Source organism: Loxodonta africana, chromosome 4 (genome assembly GCF_030014295.1).
Source record: "Loxodonta africana isolate mLoxAfr1 chromosome 4, mLoxAfr1.hap2, whole genome shotgun sequence".
Taxonomy (NCBI): domain Eukaryota; kingdom Metazoa; phylum Chordata; class Mammalia; order Proboscidea; family Elephantidae; genus Loxodonta; species Loxodonta africana.
Genome location: NC_087345.1, coordinates 133,493,241 through 133,512,469, shown reverse-complemented (window position 1 = coordinate 133,512,469; position 19,229 = coordinate 133,493,241). Strand labels below are relative to the sequence as shown.

At 40.5% G+C, this 19,229-nt stretch overlaps 1 protein-coding gene across 6 annotated transcripts in view; it reads right to left on the bottom strand.

Moving 5' to 3' along the window:
- Window positions 1-18,892, bottom strand: part of LPCAT3 (lysophosphatidylcholine acyltransferase 3) — a 49,416-nt gene extending 30,524 nt beyond the window's left edge. For 2 of the 6 annotated variants that reach the window (XR_002785915.2, XM_064284677.1), the window contains exon 1: window positions 17,852-18,601. Coding sequence is in view for 4 of the 6 variants with exons in the window: in XM_064284677.1 (XP_064140747.1) it covers window positions 17,852-18,002 (151 nt within the window). In the remaining 2 variants the exon portion in view is untranslated. Of the gene's footprint in view, window positions 1-592; window positions 1,419-17,851 lie in introns of those variants that run through there. The other 4 variants (XM_003410662.4, XM_064284676.1, XM_010590851.3 and 1 more) reach the window with 4 other exon arrangements.
- Between the last annotated feature and the right edge of the window lie 337 nt (window positions 18,893-19,229).

Below are 19,229 nucleotides of genomic sequence, written 5' to 3'. Positions count from 1 at the left end.
GAGCTTAGTGCTAGTGACTGATATACACACAGACTGACTGGTGAAACCTGCTGCAAAAGCTGAAAAGTTAGGATGCAACAAAAGGCTGACTTTGATGTAACGAATCCCCTCCTTTCATGTCTGTTCTTGAGAGAATGGTAGTCAGGGACTGAACCTGAAGCATGGCCACAGGAATCAGACACTTCGAGGCTCTCACTAGCTTCTTGGCTCAAGAGAAAGTTATAATCTACGATTGCCCTTGCAGCTGACAGAGTGATCAGTAACTAGGTTCTAAGCACTCAGTGTCTAATCAGTTACTTATCACTTAAATAGACAGCGTCAAGCGGGGTTTAACTCTCCTTCCTTTTTCCGTTTGTTTTCCTTTTCTCTGTATAATTCTCTTGCCCATCAGAGGCAAGCCTTAAGGAGTATTTCAAGTCTGAAATACCTGATGGCAAAAGGGATGTCAAGAACATTATCCTTATGTGTAAACACCTAGATAATAGTATTTTTCCCTATTACTACGGTCTGTTCAAATGGCCACATATTATTTTGTTACTTTAGATCAAAACTTTTTCCCTAAAAGTTATTCTACAAAAAGTTATGGACTTACAGATGTTAAAGCTGAGAGAGGCTGTTGACTGTTATTTCTTCATTTTAGTAGAACAGGGACAACAGATGTTCAGACTGATTTTGAGACACTTCAAGACACCGCAATGTCTTCTGGCAAAGATAACATCCCTGTTTCCTGTGCTAAATGCATTTTATCACATTTTAATTCTTCGTAAATTAGTAAACCATGTGGCAACTTCTACCCAGATTATCTGATCAACTAGAATATCTCTGAGTTCTGGAGTCTGATTGATCCAGTTTAGAAATTCAGCTCTGTAGCATGGGCAACTGAGTTACACTCTTTGTACTTCAACGTCTTCACCTGTAAAACAGCAAAAACACCAGCCATTTTACAGGCTATTGTGCAGGTTAAAAGAGAAAATATCTGCAAAAGCATCATATATGTACTTCCTTTATTCCACTGTACAAATATTTAATCTGGGTATGGGTGACTCTTTTACCAAGCTTCTTAAAACTTGACAATTATTTTAACCAGTTTTAAGATATAAAATCTCAGGTTCAAGCCTCTAGCCCGGGGTGGGAAATTCTGGCCTTTGCCCACCTCAAACTGACTTAACTAAATGAAACCTATAGCAAGTTGCAGGTACCCTCATGGAGCAAACAGTTAAGCACTCTGAAAGGCTGGGAATTTGAACACACCCACGACTCCTCCAGACTCCTCTAGAGAAAGACCCAGCAATCTGCTACTGTAAAGATTACAGCCTAGAAAACCCTATGTGGCAGCCCTACTCTGCCACAATGGGGCTACTATGAGTCGAAATCAACTCTATAGCACCTATCAACAACAAAATAGCAAGTTTCAAAAATGAAGGCCTGTGAGTTGTACCCCATACTCTTAGGAAGAAGCAGGTTTGTCATGAATTGAATAGTTTCAGTTTCAGGACCCTTTTCTTGCACAGGCCTCCTCCCAAAATGAGGTGGGGGGGGCTGGGGGGTGGGAAGAGCTAGCAATGTGTTTACATAATCATATATTTTTTAAAAATTGTAAAACTAAGATATTTTTGTCCCCTTTTTCTCAAAAAGGTCCCCAAGATTGTATAAGCTTCTGGTCCCACAAAACCTGGCTCCACCCCTGCTTCCAGGTTTGGAAAATACCACCATCACAACAAAACAGTACGTATGCCTGAAAATTCTGCTGCTGCTACTACCAGAATTCTGTGGGTTTAGGGCTTCATCCAAGGTCTTTCAACAGCCATACTCCCAAAATAAGTTCTGATGGGCGCTCAAAGGTTAGTGGAGGGAGTGTTTGGCAGCAGTGTGGTGGCGGTTGGATCCAGGCTGTCAGTAGCTCGGTGAGACCGGAGGAGGGGTGGACAGAGAGGGCTCTGATAGCTGACAGGCTGCGATGCAAGATACAAGGGGTGGTACCTCAGAAGCAAATTTTGAAGAGAAGAGGTAGGCAGACTGCCAGTAAGGACTTTGGGGTACACTGTCACTCCTAGCTCAGAGCATGTGTGCAGTAAGGGAACTGGCAGTCCAGACTTTGTCTTCCTTTTTCATTAACATTTTTACATACAGTGGTTGAAATTAGGTGTACCTTAAAAAAGACAGCATGAGGCAAGGACAGGATGCAGCCAGAATTAGGGGCGGCAGAGGGAAGTGGGTGGGAAGTTGGTGGCAGGAGAGTTGATATAACTTGTATTTTATCTGCTAGAGCAATGCATTTTAGATAGCAGGCGGAAAGGATTGCACAAATCATCTAGCATAGATAAAAGCTGAGGGTCACAGAGGTAGAGTTAGTTGTCTGAATTAGAGGCACAGTGAGAGGAGCCAGGCCTGCGCTCAGCTCTCAGTTTCACTCTTTGCCGGCTCTCTGCCTCGCCTGCTCCCGCCTCTTGCTTCTTATCTTTCTTTCACACCCTTTCTTTTATTGGTTTCCCACTTTCTTTCCCTTCTATAGACCTGAGGTGTTTTTCCTTCTTTTTTATGTTCACTGTGTTGTACCCTTTACTGTTCTCTCAAAAAAGTCCAATTTAGTGTTGGCTACTTTTTTTTTTTTTTTTTTTTAACTTTTCCTTTATAAGTAACGGTTTTCAGTGCAGAAAAGGTTTTTAGCCCCTGTTCTAACTTGATATGGACTTGGGTTGCCCAAGGGGTGCCCTTGCCAAGTGGCTAATTAGCTGTCCTTTCTCCAACCCTCTTAAATACTTGTCTTGGTAATTTCTCTCTTGTCTTTAGAGCTGCCAAATCTAATCTTTGTAAATACAAACAATGTAGGTGAGAACTCTTTCTCAGCAGGTGTTTTAGGAAATGTAACAACAAGCTCTTTGTTACCTATTAAGATTCTAACAGGAGAAAAGGTAACACCTATAACATCCTAATTGTCTTTAAGAATTTAAATAGGTTGTGACTGTTGGGTTCACTATTCCCGCCCCTGTGCCTCGGCATGCCTCTGTGTGTGTGTTTTCAAAACAGAAAGAGGCAGTTTGAATTCTTGGTGGTGGAGTGGCTGCTAACCAAAGGGTCGGCAGCTCGAATCCGCCAGGCGCTCCTTGGAAACTCTATGGGGCAGTTCTACTCTGTCCTATAGGGTTGCTATGAGTCAGAATCGACTCGACAGCACTGGGTTTGGTTTTGGTTTTGGTAGATAGTTTCATCCCTTAAGAAAAACATTAAAAAAATATAGATACAAGATAATTTAAAGTATCTTGCCTGAGTGTTTCCCTATGTATTTCTAATATAAAATTTATACATTATCGTATACGTGCATTTATACAAAGAACTTTCTTATATACCCACATATATCTGTAGCAATTTTTCTTTCAGAAAATAAAGAAATAAGTAAAAACTGGCAAAGTACAAACGTCAAACACTAGATTTTGTTAGGCCTTATGCAGCACCTTAAGAACTAGAAACTGGATGAGTAAAAACCGTATCTTATTTGATTATTAAAATGAGACATAAAATTTTAAAACAAGACTTCAGAGGCAACATAGTGCAAAAAAGCTCTTTCTTTTCCTCAGAATTTATTAATTAGACTGCTTAGGGAATACAGCTTCTTAGTTGCCTAATCTTTTGATTCAATTAAGCAAAAATATCTTACTGCCACATATTTCATTGAAATGAATACATTCTAGTATTCACTGTTTTTCAATTTGTACACCTAGTACAGTATGCTAAATATAATGGACTCTTTCATGAGTCATTTTTCTGGTTTCTGTACACTGCACTGGCTCTCAGCCTGTAGTATGCATAAGATTTACCTGAAATGCTTATTAAAAATACATATTAAAAAAGGCAGATTCCCCATTCTTAAAGGGAGGGAATGCCTTGGCATTGTACTCTGAGAAATGGTGTTACACAGAAGATATGGGGGACTGGTTCACACCACAGAATCCAACCATCATCAAATTCAACATTATACTTGTTAATGTATCCAAAACATGATTTCTGGCTAAAAGTCATCAATGTTAATTGACAATGTTTTTGTCACTTCCACTTCATTATTAGTGGCTGGGTTTTCCTTTTACAGCCATTTTTCACTAAGAAAATGTTTTTGTTTTTTTAAAAACACTTTATGATTATTACTTATACGCTGTAAAGGAGCAGAGAACAAAACAGAGAACAACTGCTGGATACACCCTGGTTTGTGACTCAAGTCTCAGACTAGTAGCTACCATTTACAAGGCTCTTTGAGCCAAACATTATAAGTGCTTTGCATATATTCACTCACTCAATCCTCATGACAACTGTCTGAGGCAGACACCCTCGTTTTACAGATGAGGAAGCTGAAGCACAGAGAGGTTTAGTAACTTGCTTAAGCCACATAACTGCTGGGTGGCACAGCTGGGATTTGAACCCAGACAACCTGGTCCAGAGACTGTGCTTTCAACTACTCTGCTGCTATATTACCTCTCCAGTCTTCAGTATTCACGTTTGTGCCACAGCCAACCAAGATGCCCACCTATTCCATACATATGTAGATACACATCTACTCAGGTTCCTCCTGAAGATCTGAAACCCTGGGTGTTAAATCTGTGATTTCGCAGAGCCTCCATCTCTCCTTCTCGAAGCCAGTTCTCTCTCCTTCCCATTGCTTAGGCAAATTAAACCTCCTATAACCCTACTTTGAATTTATCACCACTGCTCAAGATCAGGAAACCCTGGTGGCATAGTGGTTAAGAACTATGGCTGCTAACCAAAAGGCTGGCAGTTTGAATCCACCAGGCACTCCTTGGAAGCTCTATGGGCAGTTCTACTCTGTTCTACAGGGTTGCTGTGAGTCGGAATCAACTTGATAGCAATGGGTTTGGTTTTGATTTTTTGCTCAAAATCAACTTTTTTAGCTTGGCATCAAGGCCCCTTACAAACTGTCTTTCCAATTTTATCTTTAATTCTACCCCTATGTGAACCTAAGACTTAAAAAAAAAATTAAAAAAAAAAATTATTGTGGTAAAAAATACACATGACAAAAACTTTGCCCTTTTAACCAACTTTTTTTTAAGCATTAGGTCTTTTATTTATTTAAAAAAATTTTTTATTATACTTTAGATGAAGGTTTACAGAACTAATTTCTCATTAAACAGTAAGTACACACATTGTTCTATGACACTGGTTAACAACCCCACAACATGTCAACTCTCCCTTTTCAATCTTGGCTTCCCTATTACCAGCTTTCCTGTTCTCTCCTGCCTCCTAGACCCTACGCCTAGGCTGGTGTGCCCCTTTCTTTCAACCATTTTTAAGTGTACAACTCAGTGACATTAATTACTTTCTGCCCATTGTGCTACCGTCACCACCACCCATTTCCAAAACTTTTAAATCACCCCAAACAGAGAGTCAAGACCCCTTCAACAATAAGTTCCCATTCTTTCCTTGCCTAGACCCTGGTAACTACTACTAAGCTTTTGTCTCTATGCATTTGCCTATTCTAGATATTTCATATAAGCGGGATTATATACCTTTTGTGCCGGACTTATTTCACTTCTTTTTATGACTGAATATTCCACTGTATATACATATTGGCCCTGTGTATCTGTGGGTTCTGTATCTGCAGATCAAAAATGTTCAGGAAAAAAAGAAACTTTTTTCCCTTGTCATTGTTCCTTAAACAGTACAGTACACAACTATATACATTGTATTAAGTATGATAAGTAGTCTAGAAAGGATTTAAAGTATAGAAAGGATGTGTGTAGATTATATGCAAACATTACACCATTTTATATAAGGGACTTGAACGTCCTCAGATTTTGTTATCCAAAGGGGTCTTGGAACCAATTCCCCATGGATACCAGAGGATGATTGTACCATATTTTGTTTATTCATCCATCTGTTGATTGACACTTGGGTTGTTTCCACCTTTTGGCTATTATGCATAATGTTGCAATGTACATTGGTGTAAGACTTTTTTGTTTTTGATCATACACCAAACCAAAAAACCAAACCCAGTGCTGTCCAGTCGATTCTAACTCATAGCGACCGTATAGGACAGAGTAGAACTGCCCCATAGAGTTTCCAAGGAGCACCTGGTGGATTCGAACTGCCGACCCTTTGGTTAGCAGCTGTAGCACTTACCCACTACGTCACCAGGGTTTCCTAATCATACACAGTCCTTCTTTATTCTTTTTAAGGATACAATCCAGTAGTTTTTAGTATATTCACAAGGTTGTGTAACCATTACCACTATTTAATTTCAGAACATTGCTAACACCCCAAAAAGAAATCCCACACCCACTAGCAGTTACTCCCCATTCTTTCTCTCCTTGGGCCCTGGCAACAACTTATCTACTATCTGTCTTTATGGATTTGCCTGTTCTGGGTACTTTATATAATTGGAATCATACAACATGTGGCTTTTTGTGTCTGACTCGTTTCACTTAACGCAATGTTTTTAAGGTTCATACATGCTGTAGCATGTCAGTATATCATTCCTTTTTATGTTGAATATATTCCTTTGTATAAACAGACCACATTTTATCCATTCATCAGTTGATGGATATTTGGGTTGACTCCACCTTTAATTATTAGAATAATGCTACGAACATTTGTGTGTAAGTTGTTGTGTGAATACATGCTTATATACCTAAGAGTGGAATTACTAGGTTATATGGTAACTCTTAAGCGTTTGGCTGCTCACCAAAAGGTCGGCAGTCCAAATCCACCAGCTGCTCCTTGGAAACCCTGAGGGGCATTTCTACTCTGTCCTCCAGAGTTGCTATGGGTCGGAATGGATTCGATGGCAATGAGTTTGGTTTGTTTTTTTATGGTAACTCTTATGCTTACCTTTTTGAGAAGCTGACAAACTGTTTTCCTTAGAGGCTACCTCATTTTTATTCCCACTGGCAATGCGTGAGGGTTCTAATTTCTCTACATCCTTGTCAACGTTTGTTATTTTCAATAAAAAAAAAAAATTTTTTTTATTATTATAGCCATCCTAAAAAAAAAAAAAAAAATAGCCATCCTAGTGGGTATAAAATGGTATCTCGTTGTAGTTTCAACTTGCATTTCTCTAATGACTAACGATGATGAGCATCTTTCATATGCTTATTGGTCATTTTTATGTCTTTTTAAGGAATGGTTTATTTAAATCCTTTGCCCATTTTTAAATTGGTTTATTTATTATTATTTTTATTGTACTTTAGATAAAGGTTTACAGAACTATCTTCTCATTAAACAATTAGTACACATATTGTTTTGTGACACTCGTTACTAACCCCACGGCGTGTCAACACTCTCCCCTTCTCGACCTTGGATTCTCTATTATCAGCTTTCCTGTCCCCTCCTACCTTCTAGTCCTTGCCCCTGGGTTGGTGTCCCCCTTTAGTCTTGTTTTGTTTTATGGGCCTGTCTAATCTTTGGCTGAAGGGTGAGCCTCAGGATTGACTTCAGTACTGAGCTGAAAGGGTGTCTGGGGGCCATCCTCTCAAGGTTTCTCCAGTCTCGGTCAGGCCAGTAAGTCTGGTCTTTTTTTGTGAGTTAGAATTTTGTTCTACATTTTTGTGCAGCTTTGTCAAGGACCTTCTACTGCGATCCCTGTCACAGCAGTTGGTGGTGGGAGCCTGGCACCATCTAGTTGTGCTGGACTCAGTTTGGTGGAAGCTGTGGTACTTGTGGTCCATTAGTCCTTTAGACTAATCTTTCCCTTGTGTCTTTGATTTTCTTCACTCTCCCTCACTCCAGACAGGGTGGGACCAGTGGAGTATCCTAGATGGCCGCTCACAGGCTTTTAAGACTCCAGACGCTATTTGCCAAATCAGAATGTAGAACATTTTCTTTATAAACTATGCTATGCCAATTGAGCTAGATGTTCCCCGAGACCGTGGTCCCCACAGCGCTCAGCCCAGTAATTTGGTCCCTCAGGGAGTTTGGATGTGCCTATGGAGCTTTCATGACCTTATTCATATTGAGTTGTAAGAATTCTTTATATATGTGGATACTAGACTCTTCTCAGAAATACGATTTATAAAATTTTCTCCTATTCTGGGGCTGTATTTCTTGATAGCGTCCTTTGACACATAAAAGTTTTTAATTTTGATGAAGTCTAATTTATCTATTTTTTTCTTTAGTTGCTTGTGGTTTTGGTGTCATATCTAAGCAACTGTTGCCCAAGGCTTTTTAAAACTTAGTATGTTTCCTAAGCATTCCTAGTCTTATATTTTATTCATGGTTTTGCATATACTACCTCCTTGCACTCCCAACTATCAAAATCTTACCCATTCTTCAGGGCTATACTTAAAGCTTAAGGCAGGCTTTCTTCCCTAACCATCTCAGCTGGAAATGATCTACTTCTTTCAATATCAACATTTCAATGGTACCTGAAGATCTGGAATTTTAAAAAATATTAAGAAATTATGTATTTTAGGAGAGTAAAAAACATACTTAAATTTTTAATATAAAACAAGACGCCCTGACTTAGAGAAATTTGGAGCTCCTGGTGAGATGATGTCCTGAGTCTCTTAGTGTATTTGGTGGACAATGCTGAGAAACCCTGGCCTAGAGGACTTATAAGACTGAACCTAAAGTGACCCTGGGGCATACTTGGGAAGTTGGCTGCAAGTGTTTTAAAACAAATGCCTGCTACCTAGTTCACAGGGTTTGCTTTAGTCTCCTATTCTTTCAAAGAGCCAATGATCAATAGGGAGTTAAAAAGTGGTGTCAGATTATCCTTTAGCTCAAGAGTAAGGATTCCTGGATATTTTTAGTCAGGGCTGCAGTATGTCTGTACTCCAGCTTTAATCAATATTCACTTCCACCTGAGGTTTATGCCATACGAGCCTTAAAAGACACTATTGCAGTTAGCTTCCGCTTGTTGGCTTGTAAACAGAAGTTTTATATTTATGGACAGTAATCTAGAGCGATGCCTAAGTCCATCTTAGTTTAGAATTGCTATCACAGCAGAAATTGGAAACCTCAAGAGCTACAAACCATTTACCATGTCTACTTGGCTGCCACTTCTTCTTACAGCATATGTAAATACAGAGATCAGGACCTTAATCTTCTGAGATCTAACATCCTCCCTCCTAAGATTTGTATATAGTATATGCACATGAATACTCTATTTTTGATAGTTAATTCTTAACCACCTGCAAAATTACTATCTGACCATATATAATTTTATGTAGGAGATATGACTATGTATAAATTTTAAAGTGAAAATACCATGGCAACATGAATACTTGGTGCTGAAAGCATCTTCAATTAACAAGTTTTTTTATTTATAATTTTAACTTACCCTCTGGTTAAAGTGAGCTATTTAAATAGTCTTATTTGATGACTTCATGGGAGTCAAGAATAGAAGCTGGGTCTGATAGTTTTTGGGCTAATCTTCCATCTACTCTCTGACAAACTCTCTACAGTTACAACGCAATGATATTTTTATCAGTAGCCTCTATCGCTAATGATTATTGTACATATGGCTCTTATAAAGAATCATTCACCCAAGGTGTCCAGAGCTTTATGTATCTCATTTATCTTCAAAGCCAGCACTTGAATAGCGAGGAACTTAGATCATAAAGCAAGTGCATTTTAAGCCAAAAGGAAATTCTTATCCAGAAATTAAAGTTTTTTTTTTTTTAAAGTGTCTTACCCTCCCTAGACTCTCTCCATCCCCATTTTAAAGAGAGGGAGAAATAAAGATGCATACAACATCTTTTGGGCTATACAAATCATATATAGGTTTTGAAGGTCTCTAAAACCAAAAACCAAACCTGTTACTGTCAAGTCGATTTTGACTCAGCAACCCTACAGGACAGGGTAGAATTGCCCCATAGGGTTTCCAAGGAGCAGCTGGTGGATTCAAACTGCCGACTTTTGGTTAGCAGCTGAGCTCTTAACCATAGCACCACCAGGGCTCCAGCTGATGGTCTCTTAAAAAAAAAAAAAAAAAAAACCCATTGCTATTGAGTTGATTTTGACTCACAGTGACCTTATAGAAGCTATTATTGCCTTACCATGAGAAACCCAGGTGGCCCCTAAGTCTCCTGGTCCCTGACTTCAGCAACTGCTGGGAAAAAGTCAAAACACACACACACACACACACACACACACACGATTCTGTTTGACACACCCTACCTTAAAAATTCTATGCTAAAGAAGGATAGTTCACCTTGAAATTAGAACAGGTTTCCCCAGCAGCTGCAACTAGGGTACCTAATTTTTATTAAAGGTGTAAGTCACAATTTATTAACTGTATTAAGAAAAGTGAAGAGATCAATTAGGAGAATGCTATATTGCTCACGGAGTTTTATGCAACACAGCAAAGGATGGAATTATTAGTTCAACAACCTTACAAAACAAAAACAAAAAACAACCCTTTATATTTAACTTTCTCATCAAAAATATAAATTAGAGACTGTGCAGGTAATGATGACGGTAGTACGATAATAATGATGATAATGATATAATAATACCATTACTATAATGATATTAATAATATGACTCAATAATAATATTATTTGAAAAATAACAAGAGAAGTCACCAATGGAGAAAACTAAGGCATAAAGAATTTGAGTTTTCTTCATTCCAAAGACTGTAGGCTGTAATAACATTTCAAAAAGTTTAAGGTACTATCAGAACATCAAGAATTACAAAACAGATACATGAAGAAAGGGTACATCACTATAGCCGGGAAGACTCATTAAAACACAGATTACTGGGCCTTACCCCCAGTTTCTCATTCAGGAGGCCTGGGGTAGACCCAAAAATCCGCATTTCTAATAAGTTCCCGAGAGATTCTGATACTGCTGGTCCCAAGACCATACTTTGAGAACCACTGTAATAAATCAAATTAAGTCTCAAATTCCTGGAAAGGAAGTAAAGTGAATGTTGAGAGGAAAAGGAGAGAACAATTATTTAAAAACTACACTGGATCAGGCTTGGTTAAGTGTTTACATAGTTCCAGGCTTGCTTATGTGTTTGCGTAGTTTATCTGGTTCAGCCCTCCCCGGCATCCCAATGAGCAGTACTTCTCAAACTTACAGAGCAGCAGGGAGTGAACACATCCACACAAAGGCTATGCCTAAACAGCCCTCCTGAAATACAAAATTTTTTGATGACCGTGTATTATCTTGGAAACTCTATGGGGCAGTTCTACTCTGTCCTATAGGGTTCCAAATAAAATTTGCATTCTGTTTCAAAATATGGCCACTTGTTTTGAAAAGAAAATGCTTTAAAAATTATTTCTCAGATAAACTGCTGAACTCCTAACCTCAATTCTTTAGTAAAAGTGGCTCTTGTGAACATGAGGAAATGCATGGCTAAAGTTTAGTGACTAGCCTATAGTGAAACAGTTGGTACTTATTTGATCCAGAACTTGACTTGAGGCCTGCAGGTCTCTACAGACAACGCACATTCCAGGTCCTTACTCTGCCACCTCACCCCCACTACCTGAAAGACCACCTACCTGGCCTATTAGGTTTATCTTTACTACTCCTTTAAACCCTGGTGGCATAGTGCCAGTTCGAATCCACCAGGTACCCCCTGGAAACCCTATGGGGCAGTTCCACTCTGTCCTGTGGGGTCGCTATGAGTCAAAATCAACTCCAGACGGCAACGGTTTTTTTTTTTTTTTTTTAAGTCCTTTATGGATCCTCTATGTTCTGGCCAGCAGGAGCCCTGGCGACACAGTGGTTAAGAGATCGGCTGCTAACCAAAAAGTTGGCAGTTTGAATCCACCAGCTGCTCCTTGGAAACCCTACTGGGGAGTTCTACTGTCTTACAGGATCGCTGTGAGTTGGAATTGACTTGATGGCAATGGGTTTGGTTGGTTTATCATCTGGCCAAAACAGACTACTTGCCTTTCCTCTGATTTTCCTGATATCCACATATATGTTCACTATGTTTCTAGTTAGAAAGCTCTCCTCTTCATCTGTACCTGACTAGAATCTTAGCATTTCCTTCAAGGCCCAGATGAAATGTGATTTTCTTCCTGAAAACCAAATACCATTTTTAAAGGCTGCCGGACTGAACACTTCCAGTGGGTTTCACTGGCTGCCCAGACATGCTTTAATATCAGTGGGCATGTAATTTTTTTGTAAATTAGCTTGTGCATCTAATATCATGGACCCTAATCTACTCATGCCTCTGCAAAGAAATGACTCTGTTTGACATTAACGTTACACCGGCATTCAAAACATGAAGTTTTATGCAATGTAAAATATTGGGATGTAGATAAGAAGTACTTGAAAAAACTATATTTGAAAGAAATCTCCAAAAGGGTAGCTTTAGATTATGATGAAATTTGTGGCTATGAATTAGAATAAAGATTAAGACCTAAAAATGGCATAATATACCTAAACTTTTAGAGTTAAAAGGTGTCTTGAAAGTCATTTAGGACAATCCCCTTATCTTATAGTAGCAGAAAATTTGGATACGGTCACTGAGTCAGAAGCCACTCAGCGGCACTGGGTTTGGTTTTTTTGTATTAAGCTCAGAAGTCCCATATGTTTAGTTAATGTTGTTTAACTTCCATCTCGCTTAGCTTTGGTCTCTTTATACTGCAATGTCAACACTACCTGAAGAAAGCTTTGTGCACTGAATAATGCATTTAGTTCTGAAGGGCTAGACCTGACTTTGGTCCAAAGGAAACTGTAGAACTTCCTTTGATTTTAAAGGTTGCTAACCTTTGTGATGCTCATTCCAAACCTCTGAGGAATGACACTCCAGCCCCATCTGTAATTTTTGACCAGTCCAACAGCCACGCCACAGTAATGGCCAAGAAGTTTGCTAGAGGAGAACACTCATGCTAAGTGGGGTGGCCACCTGCTCCATTTGGCCAGTTCTAGCTTTGGAAGCTGAGAGTTAATTCATATTCTGATTACATCTTAGTTTAATCACAGTAGAGTGAAAAGAAAAGGATACCTAGGGCATTTATCTCTTTCACCCAGCGTCCTTCTCAATCCTGACATGGTAACGAGCAGGAACCCCAGAGTCAAGTAGAACAGGGTTTGACCTTAGGCAAGTTATTTAACCTTTGTAGGTCAAAAAACCTAGTTTCCTATCTGTACAGGGAAATTGTAACAGTACTATAATTGTTGTTGTTAGGTGCCGTTGAGTCGGCTCCGACTCATAGTGACCCCATGCACAACAAAATGAAACACTGCCCGGTCTGTACTATAATTACATTATGGGTAATTGGTAGGTTTAGGTAGAGTATTGCCTGTTCATTACTAAGGACAGTGTTTGGTACTCAGCAAATCTTAATAAATGTCAGTTATTATCAACAAGGGGTAGCAATATTAACATATTCAGTCAACATGAATTAGATTCTCTTCTCTCTGTATAAGCTTTTCCATGGCATTTCATTCCCTCTCTAGCTTCACTTATGACCCCAACAGACTATTAAAACTTTATTTCCAGTTTATCCTCTTTCCTGGGCTTAAGACTAGGCTTTGTAACTCGCAGGATACCTGGAAGTGCCCCTGGAACCTAAAGCAAATCTAAAACCTAGATCATTACCTGGCACTGAATAATATCTTCCCTTCCTCTTATCCTCTCTATAACTGTGAAAGATAGCATTTCTTTTCAGCTACCCAGGGAGGAGTGAGTCTTTTTTTTTTTCTTTTTTTTAACACTGCTTCTCTATTTTCCATTTAATTAGTTGCCAAGTCATTTATTTATACATTCACTTATTCAACAAATAATTTATTGAACTTCTTCTATAAGTCAGGTACTGTGTCAAGCTCTGGGAATACTGTGAGCAAAACATATATGTATATATAATTACAAACTGTAGTAGTACTTGGGAGGAAATTTCAGTCAGCATGAGACAGTATAACAGGGGACATAGTTAAAATTGAGAGTCAAGAAAGAACTCTCAGAGGAAGTGACAATTTGAACCACGACCTGAAGGATTAAGAGGAGTCTGTCAGGTGATGAGCATTCTAAGCAGTGCGAATGAAGGCTCTGAGGTAGGACAGGGCTTAATGCAGCTGAGGAACTGAAAGAAGGCCACGTAGCTAAGAGGCTGTGAATGTGCTCGAGGTGAGGCTGGAGCAGAAGGCAGGGGCTTACCAGCCATGTATGGAAGCCCCTGAAGGGTTCTGAGCAGGAGAGGCACTGGATCGGATCACTCTGGCTGCTTGTGGAGAATGGACTGGAGGGGGCAAGAACAGAATTAGAGACCAGTCAGGAGGCTACCTGGGTGGTTCCAATAACAGATGGTTGTGCCTGTGGTGATGGAAAAAAGTAGATGGATTTGAGACAAAATTTGGTGGTAGTACTGATAGGGTGAGGATGTAGGGAGTGAGAGGAAGGGGACAAGGATGACTCTTAGGTTTCTGGCACGAGCAGCTACGCAGATGAAACTGCTTATAGAATCTACCTTTCAAAAGATTTCTGTCTTTCTAAAATATCTCACATGAGATCTTTACTTTCCCTTCTCAGTGCTATCACCCTGCCTCCAAGTTATTATAACTTTCTATATAGATAATTGTTCCTTCTCATTAGCTTCCCTGCTTCTTCTATATGCCCACTTTAAACCACCCTATACAGTATTATCTTCCCAAACACAGCTCTAGTCACATTAGTCTTCATTCAAAAATCTCCAATGCCTCCCTCTCACCTAATTAATTAAGTACAAACTCCTTACTTTGGCTTTTAAGGCTACACAACCTACATTCCTGGTCTTATTTCCCACCACTTCTCTACGTAAGCCCTGTTTTAGTCGAGCTGAAGTATTTGATGTTCCTTGAATGTGTCACAATAGATTCCTACATCAGTGCCTTTGCTCATGCTATCTTTCTGTCTTACCATCTCAGTCTGCTAAAACCTTATTCATCTTACAAAGTTTGTAATCGAGGATAGGTCCCATCTTTAAACCTTATAAAGCTTTGCACTTCTCTTATGGCACTTGGATTTCTGCCTTTTATTGTGGTTATTTGTAAGTATACTTATCTCATGCCCACTCCCTACTCCCTAACAGATCATGATAACTTAGAGTGCATGACTCTATTATTCACAATGCACCCTTTGCCCTTGTGGGGTTGAACACAGTGCTTTGCAGAGAGTAGGTGCTCAATAAGCTTTTAGTGAATGTATCTGAAGAAATTCAAGTTATTTAATTAACTTAATGAGTGGTGAGACCCAAGTTGTTGAAGGAAAGATGTTTTCCAGTAGCATCTGCCAGCACCAGGACTTATAGCAAAATTCAACTTTAGCACCTTTCTACCAAACTCCTTGCAATCATACACAATATGAACATATACACATCCTTTAATAGAGTCTTCTGGTGGTTCAAAATACTCCAATGCAGCAGTCCACATAAGCTTACCCTTTCCTTGAAGTATTGCTTGCTAAAAAAAAAAAAAAAAAAATTATAGCTTCTAACTTGGAATTTTTCAAACTGCCTGGTGTGACCTATTAATGGGCCATAGAATCAATATAGGGGGCCATAAACAATACTAAAAGAAAAAATAGATAATAGCTGAACACATGGCCTATAGTAAGGGTAAGTACTGTTTCCTGAAATGTTTCAAATACATATGTACACGTATGTGGCCTTCTCGGTACCTCTGGCAAGGATTTCCTCCAGTATCCTAGCCCTCATCTGCTTCTGTCTGTCCTATTCCCTGAGAGAGCTGGGATCAAGAACCAGACACTCCACTTCTGAAGGGCTACTAATTTCTGGGTTACAGCACACAGAAGTGATAATGCCTTTGTAAAGGGAACATATTTACAACCAGTATGTACCTTCTCCTATGCACATGTCCAGCTTACCAATTTATGTTTACAGGTATGGGAAATTTCTGCATTCCAAAATTTAACCTATACCTAGAAAATACCATTCTACATATCTACATCAAAGAACTGTATGTGATAATGAAGCAACGTGAAGTCTCGAGTTGATATAAAACTGAGAAATACTGAGTTACTGAAGGCAATGGTATATATGAGACAGGAAAGGGGATATGAAAAATGGTAGAATGGGTTAGGGGCCTCAGGTGTATACACTAGTATTTATTACCTTGATGACTGGTGTTGAGTGAAGATAAGAGTAGAGGGACAGGATACGGAGGAAACAATTTTCTAATCAGCCATATACCCCATAACAGTACTTAGCCACAGCCCACCAGGAGAGCACACAAAGACAAATTTAAAGTCCTAATTCCACCCCTAGTTCCATTTAACAGGTGCCTCTTATAACTGTTGCTACTTGTGTTACAATCTCAATTTATAGTTGAGAAATCAACAGTGAGTCTCCTAACTAATGAATGTAAACACTCTTAATTGCCAATTACGTACCCAACAAATAACTGGGTCAGAAACATAGTTGGTTGAAAGAGCAGGAAGTTCAAAGCTGGTGTTGTGCAAAGAACCCTAGATTGGGGTGCTGGTAAATTTGGGTTATGCCTGGGTGACACTGTGCAAGTCTCACAACCTAAGGTCTCTTCTACCTCCAAAATCTTACAGTTCTACAACGGAGGGATAAGGTGGCTTTTATTTAAGAAAGGAAGCTCACCTTGACTTGATATGTAATAGGCAAATAACAACGATATTAGCCAAGGTTGTTTAAATATGAATTAATGCCTCTCCCATCATCTAGATTGGGTTATCACTCTTTGGTGATATTATATGTCAACATCTCTATTGACTCCTGGATAAATTACAAACTTCTTTCTGGCATTTTAAGGCTTCCCATATCTGCACAACTTTATTCACACTTCTTAAGGTTCAGATCTTTAACTTTCTGCTCTGGCACCAATCCTGTTTTCTTATCATCACTTTAAGCTTTTGCTTAATTCCTTCCCCCCCCCAAACCCCGCCCCGCCAGCTAAAGTCCCATAACCTTCACAAAACCTTCCAGCTACTCAAATGTATATCAGATCTTGACCTTTCAGTTCTACAGAACTTTACAGCAATCCCATGAAATAGGTATCATTGTCTTCATTTCACAGATAAGAAAAATAAGGCCCAGAGAGGTTAAGTGGCTTGCCCAGGGTCCCACAGCTTGCAAGCAGCAGTAGGGGTGGATTTATCTTCAAAGCCCACACTTTTTTTCATCATTATGCCACGCTATCTCCCTGTGTTAAAAACCATGGAATAAGAATGCAGTAAAAAAGCCTATAACCAGTTATAACAGCTTGTTGTGATACAAATTCAGACATACCACATCCTTTAAACTATATGGGTAACAAACGCTTGGAATAACACGGACAGTTTTAAAGGGGTTGTTAGTCCTGTTTCCCAAGCCCAGTATCAAAATGATATTCCAGGATAAATGACAGGAGGGTGGTTAAAGGAAAAAAAAAAAAAAAAGCAATATGGTATAAAGGAGGAAATACTATAGAAACAAGACAGAAAAGAAAGTGTAATATAAGCTGGTAATGCACAAAGTACTCAGAATATGGAAATATGGAATAATATAGGGCTGAGGAGGCCTAAATTAGGGGGCCTATGCCTACCGATAGGATACAAGCGCGTGTGTGGGGTGTTATTAATAACAGACAGCAGTACACATGGACAGAGAGTCTAACTCAAGAATGCGACAAATAAGGGCAGGTCGTGCGGGTACCGGGTAGAGCATGGCATAATGAGAAGGCGGGGGCGCCGACTGAAGGGCCAAAGGGTACAGCAAGGGTCGCAGAGCAAGGTAAGGAGGGTCAGACGGCACGGCGCCCCCAGACAGGAGACAAGACCTCTACCTTTCTTCCTTCAACAGCAGGTTGGTGTGTTTCAGGATTCACACCTGCACCACAAAAGCCCTTCTGGTGGCTCCGGGAAGAGAGGGGGGTCGTGTCCCCCTTTCTTTTCTATCCCCCGAGGACTCCGCGAGGGGGCGGAGGGAAGCAGGAGGGTCCTTACCCAGGAAGATGGAGATGATGAGCCGCAGCGCCTGTTCTGACGCGCCCAAGGACGTCGCCAACTTGTTAAGGCTCAGCTCCTCGAAACCCGACCGCAGCACCCTCACCAGCTCCACCACAGTTCCTACGTCCCAGTCAGCTGCGGACGCCATCTTAACTCCGGGCGCCCCTAAGGGACCCCCTAACTTCGCGCGCCCCGAATGTGGGCAAAATGCTGTAGCTATACCTCCTATTCCGGCCCGGGGCCCGCCCACGACGTGCGCATTGGCTGCAGGCCCGCCCAGAGGCTCCAGGATCACACTATTATTGGTCGATCCAAGCGTAGGGCGGGGCCTAATGAAGCAAGGTAAGAAGAAGGCGGGCCTGAACGTTTGTAAGGCAAAGGTGACTGCCGAGAAAGAAAACCCGGTAGGCCGAGAGGTGGGCGGGGCTTGGAACCGGGAACTAGAGTTTCCATTGGAAAAGTCTAAAGCCCACGGAGAGGTGATTGTACAACTCTGTTCTAACTGCTTTGGGGAGGAGTCCACGAGAGTGAGCGTCCGGCCGGCCCGCTCGCTGGCTTCCCATTGGCTGAGGCAGGAGCAGGCGAGAGTCCGGGTAGAAATGGGGGGGGCCCCGTCACCCCACCGCGAGGTTACTCTCGGTCGCCTGCGCGCTGGGGTTACTGGGGCTGTAGCAGAGAGGGCGGGAATTCCTGCTGCAGCTTCTCGAGCGCCTCCTAACGGTGCCTCCCGGGCCTTTCTTAAACCGTTAGTTAACGCCGCGTTCACGCCCAAAGCATCCCTAGAAGGCCGAATGCCCTGTAACGCTATTTGCCTGCTTCTTTAATTTCGTGAATGAATTTCCTATACCGAAATGTTAGTAAGTTATTTCCACGTAGTTTCTTATATTAAAATGTTACCTTCTCCTAAGAGGCGATGAAATTGATATATATTTTTAATACGTATTATTTTAATTCAAAGGAGCTCTGGTGGTCCGGTGGTTAAACTTTCGGTTGCAAATAAAAGTTGGCGATTGGAACTCGCCAGCCGCTCTATGGGAGAAAGATGTGGCAGTTCGCTTCCGTAAAGATGTACGGCCACGGAAACCGTGTAGGGCAGTTCTACTCTGTCCTATATATAGGTCTCTCTGAGTCAGAATCCACTTCAAGGTTTTGGTTTATTTTAATGAAAAATTATACTAGTTTTGTCACGATTTAAGTACATGACAAAAGTTCCAACAACATAAGCCAAAAAGAAAAACAACAAAAAAAACCCCATTGCTGTGGAGTCCTTTTCTACTCGTAGAGACCTTGTAGGACAGAGTGAAACTGCCCTATAGTCTTTCCAAGATTGCCACATCTTTATCCCGCAGAGTAGCTGGCGGGTTGGAATTGCTGA